The 16,465-nt window shown below is 43.5% G+C and overlaps 1 protein-coding gene across 1 annotated transcript in view; it reads right to left on the minus strand.

Moving 5' to 3' along the window:
- Positions 1-983: 983 nt before the first annotated feature.
- Positions 984-16,465, minus strand: part of SLC28A3 (solute carrier family 28 member 3) — a 53,116-nt gene continuing 37,634 nt past the window's right edge. Inside the window, exons 9-18 of the mRNA XM_036113476.2 lie at positions 16,279-16,359; positions 14,571-14,651; positions 12,015-12,140; positions 10,270-10,400; positions 8,763-8,931; positions 8,160-8,357; positions 3,869-3,950; positions 3,078-3,176; positions 2,717-2,837; positions 984-1,637 (exon numbers count right to left, since the gene is read on the minus strand). Of these exons, the coding sequence (XP_035969369.1) occupies positions 1,511-1,637; positions 2,717-2,837; positions 3,078-3,176; positions 3,869-3,950; positions 8,160-8,357; positions 8,763-8,931; positions 10,270-10,400; positions 12,015-12,140; positions 14,571-14,651; positions 16,279-16,359 (1,215 nt within the window). The 3' untranslated portion in view covers positions 984-1,510. The remainder of the gene's footprint in view (positions 1,638-2,716; positions 2,838-3,077; positions 3,177-3,868; positions 3,951-8,159; positions 8,358-8,762; positions 8,932-10,269; positions 10,401-12,014; positions 12,141-14,570; positions 14,652-16,278; positions 16,360-16,465) is intronic.

The raw sequence follows: 16,465 nt of genomic DNA on the forward strand, positions 1-16,465 counted from the left end.
TCCTTCACCTCTGCTGCCACACACACACACACACACACACACACATACACACATGTGAGCACACACACACATGCACACACAAATCAGCTACTTACATATATATTTCAAAAAATTGTTCATGAACAAGAAAAGCATAACTAAAATAAAATTACTTAAGGCATTCCAAAACCTTTTTCACATTTTTTTCTTTCTTGTGAATCACCTTTTGACTCAGTCATTGGTGTTTGTGTTTTCTCACACAATGCGGTCTTTGGGCTATTAAGAGAATTGGTGATGAGCATTTCATTAAAGAGCACCCTGCCATTGTCTCTGGAATTTTCTTTTGACACACATTAAATCTTGGAAGGTTTGATACCCAGTAAGCAGCTTTGATGCTGATGCTTTCCTGGCCAATGGAAGTATCGGTGGAAGGTTTCAGATCTCAACCAGGACTCTTCTTCCTCAAAAGGTCCTTAAGTGACTTTTTGACCAAAAAGTAGTACCATTTTCCAGTCCTGTCACCACAAACATAACCAAATTTACACATGAGTAGGCTTTTTGTGATAAGACAGTTTGACTCCTTGAAGGGAGACAGGGTTATCATGCATCAATGTAGTATATCATGTTGTTTCTTCAAAATACTCGCTATCCTTTCCTAGGACAAGATAATTCATCCATAGCCATTGACATCATGCTTATCATATGATTAGCTTTGGGTAATGGAATGTAGTAGAAGTGAAGGGTCCTTCCTAGCAGAGGTTTTGAGAGCCAACGTTTTTTCCCCCCTCTTCCGACATACCTCACATAGTGGCTGCTTCTTTAGCATGAGTCCTGGAAGTGAAGACAACATGAAATACAGCCAGAATTGACCCTCAATAAGCATAAGGTGTAAGGGAAAAATAAATTGTAAGTCACCAAGGTTTTTGGCTTATTTCTTATTGCAGCAAAATTTAGGGTAAGATGACTGGTATAACTCTCTAAACATACAGGATTTAAAACCTGGTTTTAGAATGGTCTAAATGTTCTCCTAAAGGGCTCTTGATTTCTGTAGGACTTCCTCAGGGCAGGCAATGAGTGGGTGATAAATGATTGATCCTTCTCCATGTGAGATTCAAGTTCTGGCTACTTCAGGTCAGCCAGGGTGAATGCAGTGACCTCCCCTGAGATGTTTTAGAAGTGAGCCACTCTGGGTGTGGCTGAGCCATAACCCCATTGTTGTGAGCCATCATTTAGACCTGCATTCTGGTAAAATCTCATAAAATTCTAGGGTCAGGAAACATCTTTGGGACTGGAGACAATAGCTCATCTTGAAATATCATAGTAGTTCTCAGTGGGGAAGGGTTTACAGAAGGGAGGGAAGAAGGAGAGGAGGATGATGCTGGACATCTGAAGGGTTCACTGCTGTTTTTCCTCTTTCCAGTTAAAGCTGACTCCATGATGGAAATATCCATCCATGAAGAATAGTGGTTATTTTTTTTTTTTTCCTTGCCAAAGCAGAGTTCCTGGAGTTCCATCAGAGAAGTAGCTGAACTCAAAATGCATTAGAGATCCAGCTGCAGTTCAGTGTTGGTGGCAACAATAACATGCAGCAGCCCCTTAAAGAAGACAAGCTGTGGTTTCCTCCTGGGATGACCTCACCAGGGCCGTTGACAGTAGTGCTGGTGGAAAGCAGAATAAAACAGTTAGTTGAGCCTTAGAAGACAGAAACAGTAGATGAGCAGGAGGAGACACATTAAATAGCATAGGGTGGGAAGCTGATTTCCTCCCTCACTTTCAGGTTAGGGTGGGTTAAGGACAGAGGCTCCAGAGAATTGGTTTTGACTCTCAAATCCTGTCTGGCCTCAAGGACTCCCCCTCTTTCTTCCAGAATAAACCAAGAATCAATCCTCATAAAACACATGCACATTAAGAAGGGCAAACGGGGTTGGGATATTGATTTTGCGGATAGAAACTGTACAGCGTGGGAGTGGCCAGTATGGGTCACTGGTGGCCCCTCATGCAGTGTAGCCCAACACCATCACTATTGCCATGTCGTCAGGACAGCCCGCACTGCTTGATGCCCTTGGAAGAGATACAGTACCAACTACCTAGTGCTTGGGTACTAGTTAAGGGCATGGACTCTCTGGGCAGAAAGACCTCCATTTTCTATCTCGATTGTGCTTACATTCATTCTGCTTGGGACAGTGGTATAGACTTCTCAAGGCCCGATTTTATCGAACACTAAAAAGAGCAATAGTTCTTAACTTATACGGTGGTTTCAAGGTTTAAATGAGCTAATTCATGCAAAGGGCGTATCACAAAGCTGGTGGCATAAGAAATGTTTGCACAGCACTTGCTAGTATTATAGTTCCTAGTCTCAGCTGAGAAAAGTCAAGTTGAAAGGTGGTTTAGAATTGTTGCACAAGTTCTTATTTTTCTCTTTTTAAAAGATTGATTTATTTATTTAAGAGAGAGAGAGTGTGTGAGTGTGAGTGGGGGAGGGGCAGAGGGAGAGGGACAAGCAGACTCCCTGTTGAGCAAGCAACCTGATGAGGGGCTCAATCTTATGACCTTGAGATCATGACCTGAGCCGAAATCAAGAGTCAGAGGCTCAACCGACTGAGCCACCCAGGCGCCCCACAAGTTCTTATTTTTGAACACAGAGTTATAAAGTTATAAAAATAAGTGGATGGGGTCTTTAGGCCTAATTTGTTTATTAATAATGGATATGAAGAAGTCAGACTCAAGAATACAATACCTGTTCAATAGAGTTTGACAACAAGATACCACATCAGTTGTGTTTGCAGGTGAACTGGAGTTGAAGGCATTCTCTAAAATGTGATGGCAGTTGATGTCTATGGGGGTGCTGGAGAGTATCCCTGGAAGTGAAATAGAGTGCCATCCATTTTATTAATTAACAGCGTTACCGAGCCCTCCTTCTGTTTTTAGCTTCTCCACCATGCTCTGCACATTTCACTTTACAATATGCTCAGCAGCAGCTCTGCATCTCAGCTTCCGGAGCAGCAGATGCTGCATCCTCAGGGTGGAGGCATGGCCCCCCTTAAGCTGCCATTCTGTGGGCTCCAGGACACAGGACACAAAAGATGGGCATGTAGTACCTGCAATGCAGGCTGTCATGAAGCAGGCGACGGTCCCCGCGATCAGCGCTCTCATTGCCCCTGAGGCGATATCGTGCTTTCTGGAAGGAGCCATGGTTGCTGGGAGACATGGAAACAGGAGATTAATGTTGAGGTCATAGATTGGGAATCCCAAACTCCCAGCCCCTGAGAATTGTTCTGGGGCTGGGCGTCTCAGGTGGGTGACATTTCTTTCTTTCTTTTTTTTTTTTTCCAAATTAACTGGGAAAGTCAAGATTCAAGAGCTTTGTGATGAGCTCCACATCCAGAGAAGTTCTCTGGTGGGGAAGGAGGGGAAGAAATTTGTCCACACCAGAAGGCCCAGAAGCTTCCATTTTCTACAGAAGAAGCAAGTCCTACGTTTTATTCTAAGTTTCACCACAGTGTCTGGAGGGCATAGCAAGGCAAATGGATTTCAGGGTGAGATCCAAACATCCGCAACTCATCATCACCATCTACTTCTATGCCTGTGGCAGACATCACTAATTAATCACAGCATTTTCCCACTTGCCCTGGGCCTCAGAATCCTTCTCCACGTGGCCATTATAAATCCACTGGAATTGGCATGCAAAGTGAAACCTATGTGTCATCTGAGGTTAGCTTGGGTTACATAGGAAAACTATATTGTAGAGCAGGGATAAAAAATAGACCCCAAAGGATTTACTACTGTCACAGGACCTTTTCCCCCCTGACAAATAATGTTACAGAGCAAGATGGAGATCGAAAGTATGTTTACGTCACATATATTGTTGAAGAATATTCTTTTTACTTACCGAGTCCACCGATCACTATTCCTAGGGAACCAAAATTAGCAAAGCCACAGAGAGCATAGGTGGCAATAGTCTCAGAACGAATCTGTAAATAAGCAAAAACACACAGAAGTAAACATGGTGTGACTCAGCTTAGTTAATCTGACATCCTAACCAGGCTTCCTTTTCTGACAGTGGAATCAATATTGACAAGTGAGTGTGTAGCGCATGGTGTCAAACACCTGTTGCTTCCTAGACTTTTTTTTTTTTTTTCCAGTTCCCCTTGAATTTTGAAAGAGGGAAAGGGGCTGTGTGGATTCGGAGACTCTCTACAAAGGATTTGGAATCGGTAGTCTTAGCCTCTACAAATGCTACTTTCTGCCCGATGACAACTCCTAATATTCATGGCCACTTGCTATAACGTGCCAGGCACAGTGCTAACCTACTGAGGATATCAGATTGGTCCCAGAAACTACTCACATTACATTTGTTTGACAAAGGACTTATTGTGAATGTGTAAAGAGCTGTTATAATTTAACAATAAGAAGACAAACACCCAATAAAAAATGGCTAAAGAGATTTCACAAAAGACGTGTAAATGGCCAACAAGCACGTGAGAAGGTGTTCAGCATCATTCGTCACCAGGAAAGTGCAAATCAAAACAATAACATACCCCTACACATCCGTGAAAATGGCTAAAAAATGGACAATACCAAGTGTTGACGAGGCTGTGGAGCAACCGGAATCCTTGCACATTGTTGGTGGGCATGTAAAGTGACACAGCCTGTTTATAAAGTACGAACATACTTGGCAGTTTCTTATCAAGTTAATAGACACGGGCTGTATCAGTCAGCAATAACACTGTTTGGAGTTTTCCCAGGAGAAATAAAAACATGTGCGTGAGTGTTTATGGCAGCTACGCTCATAATAGCTACAAGCTGGAAACAACCCAAATGTCCTTCGACAGACAAATGGATAAACAAATTATGGATATCTGTAAAATAGAATACTACTCTGCAGTAAGAAGGAAAATAACTAATGCATGCAACAACATGAATGCCAAGTGAGTCCATTTGCATGAAATTTTACAAGCAAAAGTAATTTATAGTGAACGAAAGATCAGGCCGTCTGGGAATGAGGGAGTGGGTAAGGGTACTGTTGACTACAGCTGGCCATGAGAGAAATTTTCTAGGTGTGATAGACATGTTCTATATATTCACTGTGGATGAAGTTACACAGGTGATATATTTGTCACAACTTGTATATACACCAAAAAAGGGCCTTTTTTGTGCATAAATTATACTTCCGTGAAAAGGCGTTATATTAGTAAAAAGGAAACTCATAGGACATCACAGAGGGTTCCTTTCATTCTGGTTGTGGTGTGTGTTTGCCTTTCTTTGGTCCTCAGATCTAACCATCCCATAGGAGTATTAGGTGTCCGCTTAGCAGTGGGAGAATGAGTAATAGTCCTTTCATGGGCAGTAGGAAGATGGGAGGTGAATTTGTAGAAGGATGAGCATGGCCCTCTGGCTCTACTCTGACAGCCAAGAGGTGTTGTTCAGACCAGATAATTCTTTCTCAGGTTGAGGGACCGATCACAGGACACTCAGAAGATTCAGTAGACTTTGTGGTTCACCAGAAACTCACCCAATCTGGCAAAGGCACCCACACAATTGAGGCAATAATTTTCTTTTCCAAAACCCTGAAAAATCTATGATTTGCTTTAAAGAACAAACCAGGAAAATACTACATTCAAAAGTAGTGGTGCCTTTTTATCCCCCAACTAACTGGATTTTTTAAAAGCTCACATCCAAGACTCGAGTGGCCATGGTAAATTTTCTTGTTGATTATAAGGCCTCTCTTCTCTTTCATGGTTTTCTCAGAATGCCTTTGTTGATATTTTCAATCAGCATGCATATAGCAGGCAGGAAAAAAAAATTTCATGTACTTGAGCAGTCTGCTGTTTCTGGAAAAGCTCATCCTCATTCCCTGCTCTCTCTAGTGCTTTTCATTTAGTTCAATTGGCTTCAAAAACAGGCAGGCTTATTAAGAGACCATGGGGAGGGAGATGGCACAAAGCACTTGAGATATGTCTTTCCTGTTTCTGGGGATCTGCAGGAAGGGATTACACAGATGTGGCCATGTAGGGTTTTATAATAAGAGGAAAAGGACGCTGAAATGATACTGCTTTGCCTTTTCCCATACATGTGCAAGATTACATGATGGAAAGAGCTCCACTGCTCTGGGAGATGAACAATATATCATACAGCTTTCCTAGCGCCTGAGCAAAGGTGCTGTATGTATAAAGACAGTCTTTGTAGCACTGCTTCCAACGGCAGAAAATTGGTAACAGTGTCCATCAACAAGAGACTGGTTAAAATACATAAAGGTGTGTTCATACCAGAGAATACTATTTCACAGACACCGATGGGGAAAGGCATCTGAGATGTGTTATTACGTGCGAAGAGTAAGGTTAAGAGCTTAATAATGGTACAGGAAAAAGAGCTGAGTGGCAGAGAAATAGGGAGGATGACTTACTTTTCCCTCTTGCCTTTTTGTACCTTTTGAATTCTGGACCATGGTATGTATACATTAAATGTAAATAAACAAACATGCAAAGTATTACTTTTATGCTAAGAAAGAAAAGATCACGGAGTAGCGAAGAGCTCATTCTGTGGACAACATGCTACATACATATTCTGACCTGGATAACACTGGGTTTCGCCTCATAGACCTAGATCTTATGCTTCGGTCATGTGGTGCCTTTTCCGGGAGATGCTGTGATACCCCCAACACTTGTTGGTTGGTAAACAAAAATTGCAGGGACTTATCCCCATTTTGTCGACTGGAAATAAGAAATTGGGAAAAACAAAATGCTTTTGCCATTATGACTCAACAGTAGCAGAAGCTCTTGGGCTCCTGTTTCCAAATATCCTCTGTGGGTCTGCCTCTGGTTGGGCTCACCCCCAACCCAAGTCAGCCCTCCTGTTCTGTCTATTCTCGTAATAACTGTTCACAAACCTGCTCAGCACTGCCAGGATCGTGAGCTTGCTTTGCTCATTAACAAAACTACTTTCTCCTGGCAACTGGCAGTTGGGGATGGAAAGCAATTCACTTAATTTAGCCCATTGTTTACTTTTGGCAGGGGAGCAAACTGGTTTGTGGTGGCATCCAAACAATGAAGACATTCGGCCAAGCTCTACCGCATGGCCAGTTGAAGAATAAACATTTGAGAAACAGGAGCCCTACAGAGCCTCTGTTATCAGATGTGTGGGTCAAACGCCCCTGACCATAAAATACAAAACAGTACTCTCCTGGGGTATGCTGTTGTCTTTGTAGAATATGTGGGAGTAAATTTGCATGTTTGGTCTTCAGGAGACTGGGAGAGATGGTGGTGCTGTTCAGTGGTAGGCAATCTTAATTAGAACCTTGGGCAGCATGCTTTTCCTCCCCTTTCCTTTTAAAGCCAAATACATGCCTAGAACATTTATTATAAATGGCTTGTTTCAGTGAATAATGGTGATGGTCCGAAATGTTCGCCATTTCCCTGAGAGTTTCCATGTGCGTGATAATTCTGTTTTTCAGGAAAGGAAAAGCTGGAGACTTGGCTGTAAAATATGACCTAAGTCTTGGCTTCACCTGAGTTCCTTATCCCATTCAAGGCCAAGCAGACATGAGCATCTCCTTGGAGCCTATTGACCTGAAGTGCTGAGATAGTTATAGGATGCTTGTCTCAAAAGTTCGGACCATAACCCAAGCTCTTCTCTCACCTCACCCACTTGGAGAGGAGCAACTGTGTCTCCCTATTTCTTTAGGATGTCCAGGCACTATCTTGCCTTTGGGAAGTTTCCCAGAGTTCATAGAATTTCTAAAGCTGGAATGAAGAGACCTTCAAGATTATTAGACAGTGAGCCCCTGAGGGCCGGCCTCATCACTTGTTCAATGCTGTGCACTCAGTGCATAGGTGCATTGCACATAGAAGCCATGTAGCAAATATTTGTTGATTGACTGACTCCAGTCCCAGCTCATAGGACTCTAGGTTTGGATCCACAGCTCTCAAAAGTAAACGATCACAGTAGTAAGGATTAGCTGTGTTGACACACAGACACACGCACGCGGATTAATTCAACATAATGGAAATTACGAGGTGCTGTGTTCACTATGGTTCCATGAGATCAGGAATATTTGTTCTGTTTTGTTCTTTGATGTATCCCCAAGTGCCTGACCTGCACCTGCACCTGAAGCACCAGTGACTATTTGACGAATGTATATACGTGATAAAGAAGTGTATTCTGAAACCAGTGTATTTACTCACCGACATATATTGCTGCACACCATCCACAAATTTGGGTCCAGCCTCCTTTCTTAAACTGATCAATTTTGAGAGGTGTTCATAAGCCACAAATTCATTGAAAAATGTCTTATAGCCTATGAGTTTGGCAACCATAAAGCTGTCTTGCCAGTCTACTCCCATCATGAAGGAAAAGGGCATGAAGATGTAGGAGCATATTACCTACAAAACCCAAAAACAGATACTTTATTAGAGTGGTGATTTGCTTCCAGTTCTTCTGCCTAACCCTTGTGACAAGATTTTTCCCAATCCCTCTGTGTCTCCTTTAAAGCATAGAAATCCCCTCATATTGCCTTGCTCATCTCTATCCATTAGGAGTCAAGGTTGGCTTTGGATCATTTGAAGTAACCTGGATACCTGGCGTGAGGTCAGTCATTCTCTCCTGGAGGGTGGTAGGAGACTGGGGGGTGGTGAGGGGCAGTGGTGGGAAGATGGGAGATACATGATAAGTGTGTGCATCATGTAAGAGTATACTACAAGTGTTAGGGAAGGCAATTCACAAACCTGTTTTATTTTTAAACAAAGATAGGCAGAAACAAAATGAGGAGAGACATGATGGAATTATACCTCAAAACTCAGTTGTGGGTAGTCAAACATGTTTCCAAGCCAGGACAGGGCTGCATTCACAAAAGACAACAGGGACAGGAAGGCAATCAGATTCGCAGCTATGTTTGCCACCAGGGAGATGGATGAGGCTGCTCCCTGTGTTGCGGCTTCTAGGAGGTTCCTTGAATCACTTTATCAAAAAACAGCAATTCCAGAATTATCAAGGTGTTGTCAGTGGATGGACATCACAGGTGTAGAAATGGCATAATCAGAGCTCATTGGTTAGAGACACAAACTCTCAGGCTCATGCCTTGGTCAAAATACCTAAATTCCATGAAACCATGATGGCCTTTATAACTGCTGAGTGTAGGGGCACCTGGGTGGCTCAGTCGTTGAGCGTCTGCCTTCGGCTCAGGTCATGATCCCAGCATCCTGGGATCGAGCCCCGCATCGGGCTCCTTGCTCAGCAGAGGCCTGCTTCTCCCTCTCTCACTCCCCCTGCTTGTGTTCCCTCTCTCGCTGTGTCTCTCTCTGTCAAATAAATAAATAAAATCTTATAACTGCTGAGTGTAGATGATGGGCATATGGGTGTCTAACTGTTACGCTACTCTGTTAATTGGGGGGGATCAATAATGAAAAATTTGGGAAATGATAAAAATATTATAGGTTTTAAAAATTATATTAAGGTAGCTAGCAGAAAATATTTATAAAATATTCATGGTATAAGAACTAATAATTCAAAGAAGGCCTGAATATCTATCACCTCATTTAAGAAATGGAATGTCACTGTCACCTTTGAGTACCCCCTCTTCCTTAATCTCATCCTCTTCAGTCTCAGAGGTACCTGGCTCCCTAGAAGTTGCTTATCATTTCCTTTCTTTTCATTTTTCCTCTATGAGTGTATGCCTAAATAATATGCTGTGTAGGTTTACACATTTGCTTAACTTTGTAAGTGGAATCACACATGGAATTCCATACATGCGTTCTTTGACAACTTGCTTTTCACTGACTGTACCTACATACAAACAAGGGATGAATCTCAGCAACATGCTCGTTGATGGATTCTGTTATTGAATTAGATTCTTTTGACTACCCTAAACCCCTTCATTTTTTTCTTTCTTTTGTACAGGGCAAAAGAAAATGAATTGACGAGGGGCTAAAGATACCTATATCACACCTTCATTCTCCTATTATATAAGAGACTTCCAGAAATGGTTGTCCCATGGCTCTCCAATGGTCATAAATCAGGGCTCAATAAGCACTATACTGTATTTTAAATGAAATATCTACAATGAACCGTTAAGGAATTGTATTGACATTCAAGTATTTAGGAAGCTTTTCAAATATCGAAAAGAGATTTCTTTTTGGAAGTCTCGTGAAGTCTAATAGTCACTGGGAAATTAAATTCACCTTAATACCATGATTCACTGTGCTCTCCAGTGATCAACTTTCTGCTGTGCTTTGTATTTGGATCCTTCCCCCCGCCCAGGCAACTCCCCAGCTTGTATGAATTAGGCGTCCCACTTACCCACTTTCCATTTTCATGGCATTTTTGAGGGTTATTTTAGGTGTTTCTGTCTCAGGCCAAAAGAGTTTAGCCACAGCCAGTGAGGCAGGTGCAGACATGACTGAGGCAGTTAACAGGTGGGAGGGTGAAACCTGTGATTTCGGGAGAAAGAAGGTCAGCTGAGGTTTGGCTTTTCTGTTGTGTTCAGGATGAATGGCCCAAAAGCCTTACAAGGGAAGAGAAGGGCAGAATTGAACCCTATGCCAGAGAAGTGTTTCTTTGGAGGCTTGGAAGCGCTCAGTAAGCCAAGCTGGCATCACCTTGAGAGTCAGAGGGAAAAGGGTGGAATTGGTGTTACTTGACCACATCCTTTGGGGAGAAGCCCCAAACCAAAATCTAATCATTTCAGAAGAGAATTAATCCTGTGTAAGAACTTCCAGATTCCTCTACCTCTCTGTGGACCTTTTGAATGTTTAAACAGTCCCTAAAGCCCGTATTTCATCACGTCATCAGTTTAGACAGGGGAAGCATCTGGGGGTGCAGAACGGATACACCCCTCTGTCCTCCTTTCGCTCTCCTGAAATCCGTGGTGTCTTTATATAATATTCATTTATCCAGCGTCCCTTTAATCTGTAAGTGATTTCTGTTTCCCTCACTGTGGGCCTACTTAAACTCTTTTCCCTTTCCTCCCCACATCCTTATTTTGTTTCAGGATTCTCTTTCCTGTATTTCCAGAATGCCAGTATCTGCATCTCCCTCCCCACTCCCATTCCAGCCAGCACATTTCTGCAGGCATTATTCCTACGGTGGTGGCGGAGTGGACCATCTGCAGAGCCAGACAAGCTACTATTCCTGAGATCTCTGTCACCCTTTTACTCTTCCCTCTTCCTGTTGGTTGGCTCTCCAAGGCCCAGATGCAGCGGAGGGATGAAACTCACAGCTGTGCGTTCTTCCATTTCTCCACCGGGGGTTGCCTCATACGTGTGGCTTGTAAGCTCCGTGCTTGGGGCACAAGCGTCAGTTACAATGGTCTGCAGCCCTGGGCCACAGATGACCCGCTCTCCAACTGGGTTGTACATTAGAATGCACAGGAGGAGTTTTTTAAAAAATCGTGATGCTTGGGTCTCACCCCAAGAAATTCTGGTTTAATTATTCTGTGGTTTGGGCCTGGGCATTAGGGTTTTTAAAAGTTCCTGGATGATTCTAATGTGCAGGAAGATTTGAGAACCGCTGCTCTAAGCCACAGGTCAAAAAACTTTTTCCGTGAAGGGCCAGAGAGTAAACATTTTTGGCTTTTTCAGGCCACAACTACCCAACTCTGTAGCATGAAAGCTGCCGTAGAGAAATGAGTAGAAGTAGCTGGTTTCCAGTAAAACTGTAGTTACCAAAAAGGGGGAGCAGTTTAGTTTGACCCATGAGCCATACTTTGCTGACCCCGGGTCTTGTCTGCCTTTACTAGGGACTGTAATAGTGGGTTTTTTGTTTGTTTGTTTGTTTGTTTTACATATTTAAATGTTTGGCCGAAGTAACCTCATAATATGATTTCATTCTGGCATAGTTGGATATAATTCGCATTTAGGTGGCAGGGATTTAAAAGTGAAGCCACAAAGCTCCTCAGGGTCACTCCACTGAAATGCCAAAGGAAGCGTGAAGGACACTCTTTTGGCCTCCTTATCCGGCAGCAGTGCTAAAGAAATGACAGAGATAACAGCAACAAAGAAAGAAGAGGTTGAATTTTCCATAAATTTATCTTCAAACATTCTTACCCCAAAAGAAATGTATGCACCTAACACGCTTCCAGCAATGGTCGAGAACCCAGCGGTCATGATTGCGTGGAGTTCAGACTTGGTGACGTGTGTTAAGTATGGTCGGACTAGCAGTGGAGACTCTGTCTGGAAACAAAGTGAGACTGGATTAAACGTTTCCTTTTAGATCTTAGGAGGGTGTGCCAATCTACTCAAGATTCCTTTTTTTTAAGTGGAACCCAATGAGGGGCTTGAACTCATAATCCTGAGATCAAGACCTGAGCTGGGGGCGCCTGGGTGGCTCAGTCGTTAAGCGTCTGCCTTCGGCTCAGGTCATGATCCCAGGGGCCTGGGATCGAGCCCCGCATCGGGCTCCCTGCTCAGCGGGAAGCCTGCTTCTCCCTCTCCCACTCCCCCTGCTTGTGTTCCCTCTCTCGCTGTGTCTCTCTGTCAAATAAATAAACAAAATCTTAAAAAAAAAAAAAAAGATCTGAGCTGAGACCAAGAGTTGGATGCCCAACTGACTGAGCCACCCAGGTGCCCCAAGATTCCATTTTCTAAAGCAGTTTTTCTTTCTTTCTTTTTAAAGATTTATTTATTTATTCCAGAGAGAGAGAGAGAGAGAGAGTGCACACACAGAAGCAAGAGAGGCAGAGGGAAAGGGAGAGAGAATCTCAGGCCGACTCCACAACAAGCATAGAGCCTGATGCGGGGCTCGATCCCACCACCCTGAGATCACAAGCTGAGTCAAAACCAAGAGTTGGACTTAAAGCAGTATTTCTAAGTGTGAACCACAGACAGCTCCATCAGCATCACCTGGGAACTTGGTGGACGTGCAAATTCTCAGACTTACTGATTCAGAAACTCTGGGAATGGGACCCACAATCGTGTTTGCACAAGCCTTCCACGTGGTTCTGATGCATATTCATTTGAGAACACACACCATCGATGTCTGGGTCATGGAACCCTACGTCAGTGTGTATACAGAGTCATGTGTAAAGTCTGCAAAATTTGCAAGGCCAGTTCATATAAGGTCCCCACCAGCCTAGGATTGGAGTCTGATGGCCAGGTGTTCTTTTCTAAGGTTGGAACACTATTGCCCAAGTAACTGCCCTGGCCTTGTGAACTGGTGATTTCCCATCTTCCAGCTTCTTCTTGACAGACCATATACCTCTTTGCTTACACCACAAGGACATAGAGATGCAAGTATAAAAAAATACCAGCAATAACAAGGACAGGTGCCCACAGGCACTTTCCTAATTGGGAATCAGACACCCCACTCTTCCCCTTGGGTGGAAAGGAATTAGAGTGTCATTGTGAGGGCTTGAATCCCATTAAGGAGGACAGGCGGCTTGCAACGTGGGGCTCTCCATAAATAATAGCTGTACTTTTAGCATATTAAGTATCAAATTGAGCACCACAGAAGCATGTGTGCAATTTTACAATTTTCCCCTCATTATTTGTAATTGTTCTATAAGATTGAATGTGTTGAGCTTCACTTCATGGACTAAATAGAAACTCAGTACATAAGCCCTCTTACCCCGCAGGTAGGAGTAATCACGTCGAGATGGTGTTCTAATTAGTCCTGAGAGATTTTATGACTATAATTATAATAATTTCAACTCCTAGGGAAGGAAGTATGGGCCCCGCCCTGAAGACTGTACTCCAGGCTTGCAAGCTGGGCTTACCAATAAGGCTCAGCCTGCCCGTAGCCGTCGTAAGCTTTGGATTTGGAGCCATGTGTTTCTCTGGGTGACTTGAATTTTGTTTCAAATCCAATTTCCTTGGGTAGTGGTGCCGGCAAGCATGTGTGTGATTCCATTTTGCCTGAAGCTACCTATTCTGAGTGATGAGGATGGTTACCATTTCTTTCTTATCCACCCCTTAGGAACACTGTTGTTTTGAAGGACACCCCTTGGCATCATGTTTCCTTGCTTAAATAGGCTTCAGGCAAAGCACTTAACCGCGTGATGGATCAGAGAGATGAAATGCTTTTGCTCATCAGCATTTTTCTTCAGGCCCAGCTAAGACGGACCGTTGGCAGTTCAGACAAGTTGAGAATAAGCTTAAGTATTTATGCAGCTGCAGGGGCATTGGTGGAAAGTCTTTCTTGGCCTCTTTCATTACCACAAGCCTCATACCACGGAAGGTGAGGCTGCCTGTCACGTCTTTGCAGCTTCAAGATAAGCGGTGAACTCCATTTGAGTGGGTGACCTGCTAGCCTCTGGAGGGCGGGTCAGAGGCCTCAACAATTCAGTCAACTCAGAAAAGACTGGTTGAGAATCGATACAGGGGAAGCCCAGTGCTTTGATAGAATGATTCCATCTTTCCTCCTCTCCGTAAACTGTCAAGAACCCAAATTTGACACTAGTGTGCTGGGACACTCGGAAGGGATCTCTCTCATACACTCTTTTGCTCTCTCTCTGGAATCTGGACATTGTCAATGCTGGAGGTTCCTTATTTTGACACCCTACCCCTCACACTAAAAAACAATAATACCGTTGTATTTCTTATTCTACTTTCTAGGAAGCGTATCCATTTCAACAGGTGTTTTGTTTTTTTGAGATTACAACTTACCTGTCCAACAAATATATTGCCAGCAGCAACTACGGATTCAATAGGAGATGATCCCATAGTAACGAGCATTACCCATCCAACCTAAAAGGGGAAAAGGGACAAAGTCAGTGAACAGCTGTTTGTATACACAACACTTCAAAGTAGGGATGAACATCTTTGGAGGAAAATGCCTTCCACCCTTGTGGGCAGGCCAGTGATGGTGCTAAATGTGAGTGTATGTTACCTAGTCTACAGAGCAGACCCATCCAGTCCTCCTATGTGAATGGTAACGCTGAATCATTGTATATACTTTGAATTCATACATTCAATATACAAACAATTGTCTATGGAAACATTGTATAAGAGTAATAAACTATAATAATTGCTAACAGTCATGACAAGCTTTACTGCATTCCAAGTACGCTTTTATGCTCTTGATCCCGGTAACGTATCTAATTATCATAATAACCCTTTGAGGGAGGTCCTGTAATCAGCCATTTTATAGAAAAGGCATCCAAGGCACAGAACAGTTTAGTTATTTTGTCTAAGATCACCCAGCTAATAAGCAGTGGGATGTAGCTGAGGTTTGGCCTTTTTTACTAAACTCTCAAATGAACATGGTTTATGGTCCCACTAATGCACTGGCCCTTCCAACTAGAGACTGTGGTGCCCACTTCAGGATGGGGACCTCCTGTTGCATTCTCTCCTTCCTTTCTGCTTAGACGTGAGCACAGGAATGCTGAATGTTCAAGTCAACAATCAGAAAAATATGGGCCCTGGCACACTCTTGATGAAATTCTGAATTTTGCTGGTGTTCTGGTTTCTTTCTCTCCCTCCCTCCCTCCGTCTCTTGTATGTATTTACAAGGATCAAAGGAGGGCTATGGCTATGCCCAGACTCTGTCTGCACTGCTCGGCTTGTGTGCATTTGAACTAACTCACACATTTCCTCATGTTCCAATTTAACACGAGTGTAGTAGAACTGACAGTTGCTGGGGTGGCAGGAATGAGATGAACTTTTTGGACCTTTTATCCCCTAAGTTTGTGTGTGCTTATCAAACTCCCTCAGAAACGCAAAGCAGCTTCCCCTTCTTGCTTCGATCCTCTAGCAACTCCTAGACCAAGAGTCTCCACTTTTGCAACGTCCCGAGGAGAAGCAGGGACTCTGTAAGGCACAGGGAAGACAGCCAGGATGAAGGAAGGATGCTGTGCTCCCCACAGGTGTCTGCTTTGCTGGAGTCAATTCTTTGGTTAAAGAAGTAATTACTAAGGTTTTATGAAGATAGCCAGTAACCACTGACTGCGAGTCAAAGCCCCATTAAAAGTCCCTGAGGTAAAATTGCCTCTAGGGCTCCATGTAGGTTTTTTTGGTTGGGGTCTGATAACTTGGGGTGGAAGATGAGGTGGTGGTGAATCTTGCTACAAACAGAAAGGCACTTTGGGAAAACCTGGATAAAAGGCATTTAAGACTTTGTCCCTGAAATAATTGCTGTACATCTGTCACCCAATCCCTTCAAGTCCCAGTACCTTTCTTTTTTTTTTTAATATTTTATTTATTTATTAGAGAGAGAGAAAGCACAAGCAGGAGGGAGGGGCAGAAGGAAAGGGAGAAGGAGAAGCAGACTCCCAGCTGAGCAGGGAGCCTGATGTGGGGCTCGATCCCAGGACCCCGAGACCATGACCTGAGCAGATGCTTAACTGAGCCACCCAGGCACCCCGAGTCCCAGTACCTTTCTAATGATCCACTGCATCAATCCAAGGTAGTAGAGCATGGACATTACGGTGCTGAAGAAAACCACGATTGGCAGGACCTGGGGGCGAGGTAGGGGCATGAAAGCAATCATGGGCTGATGTTGGCCTCAGTAGGATTAGTAGAGTTCAGATCAGGTATTTTTTCTGTCTCCTTATCCCCTCTGA

The sequence above is a fragment of the Halichoerus grypus genome, chromosome 14 (assembly GCF_964656455.1).
Source record: "Halichoerus grypus chromosome 14, mHalGry1.hap1.1, whole genome shotgun sequence".
Taxonomy (NCBI): Eukaryota; Metazoa; Chordata; class Mammalia; order Carnivora; family Phocidae; genus Halichoerus; species Halichoerus grypus.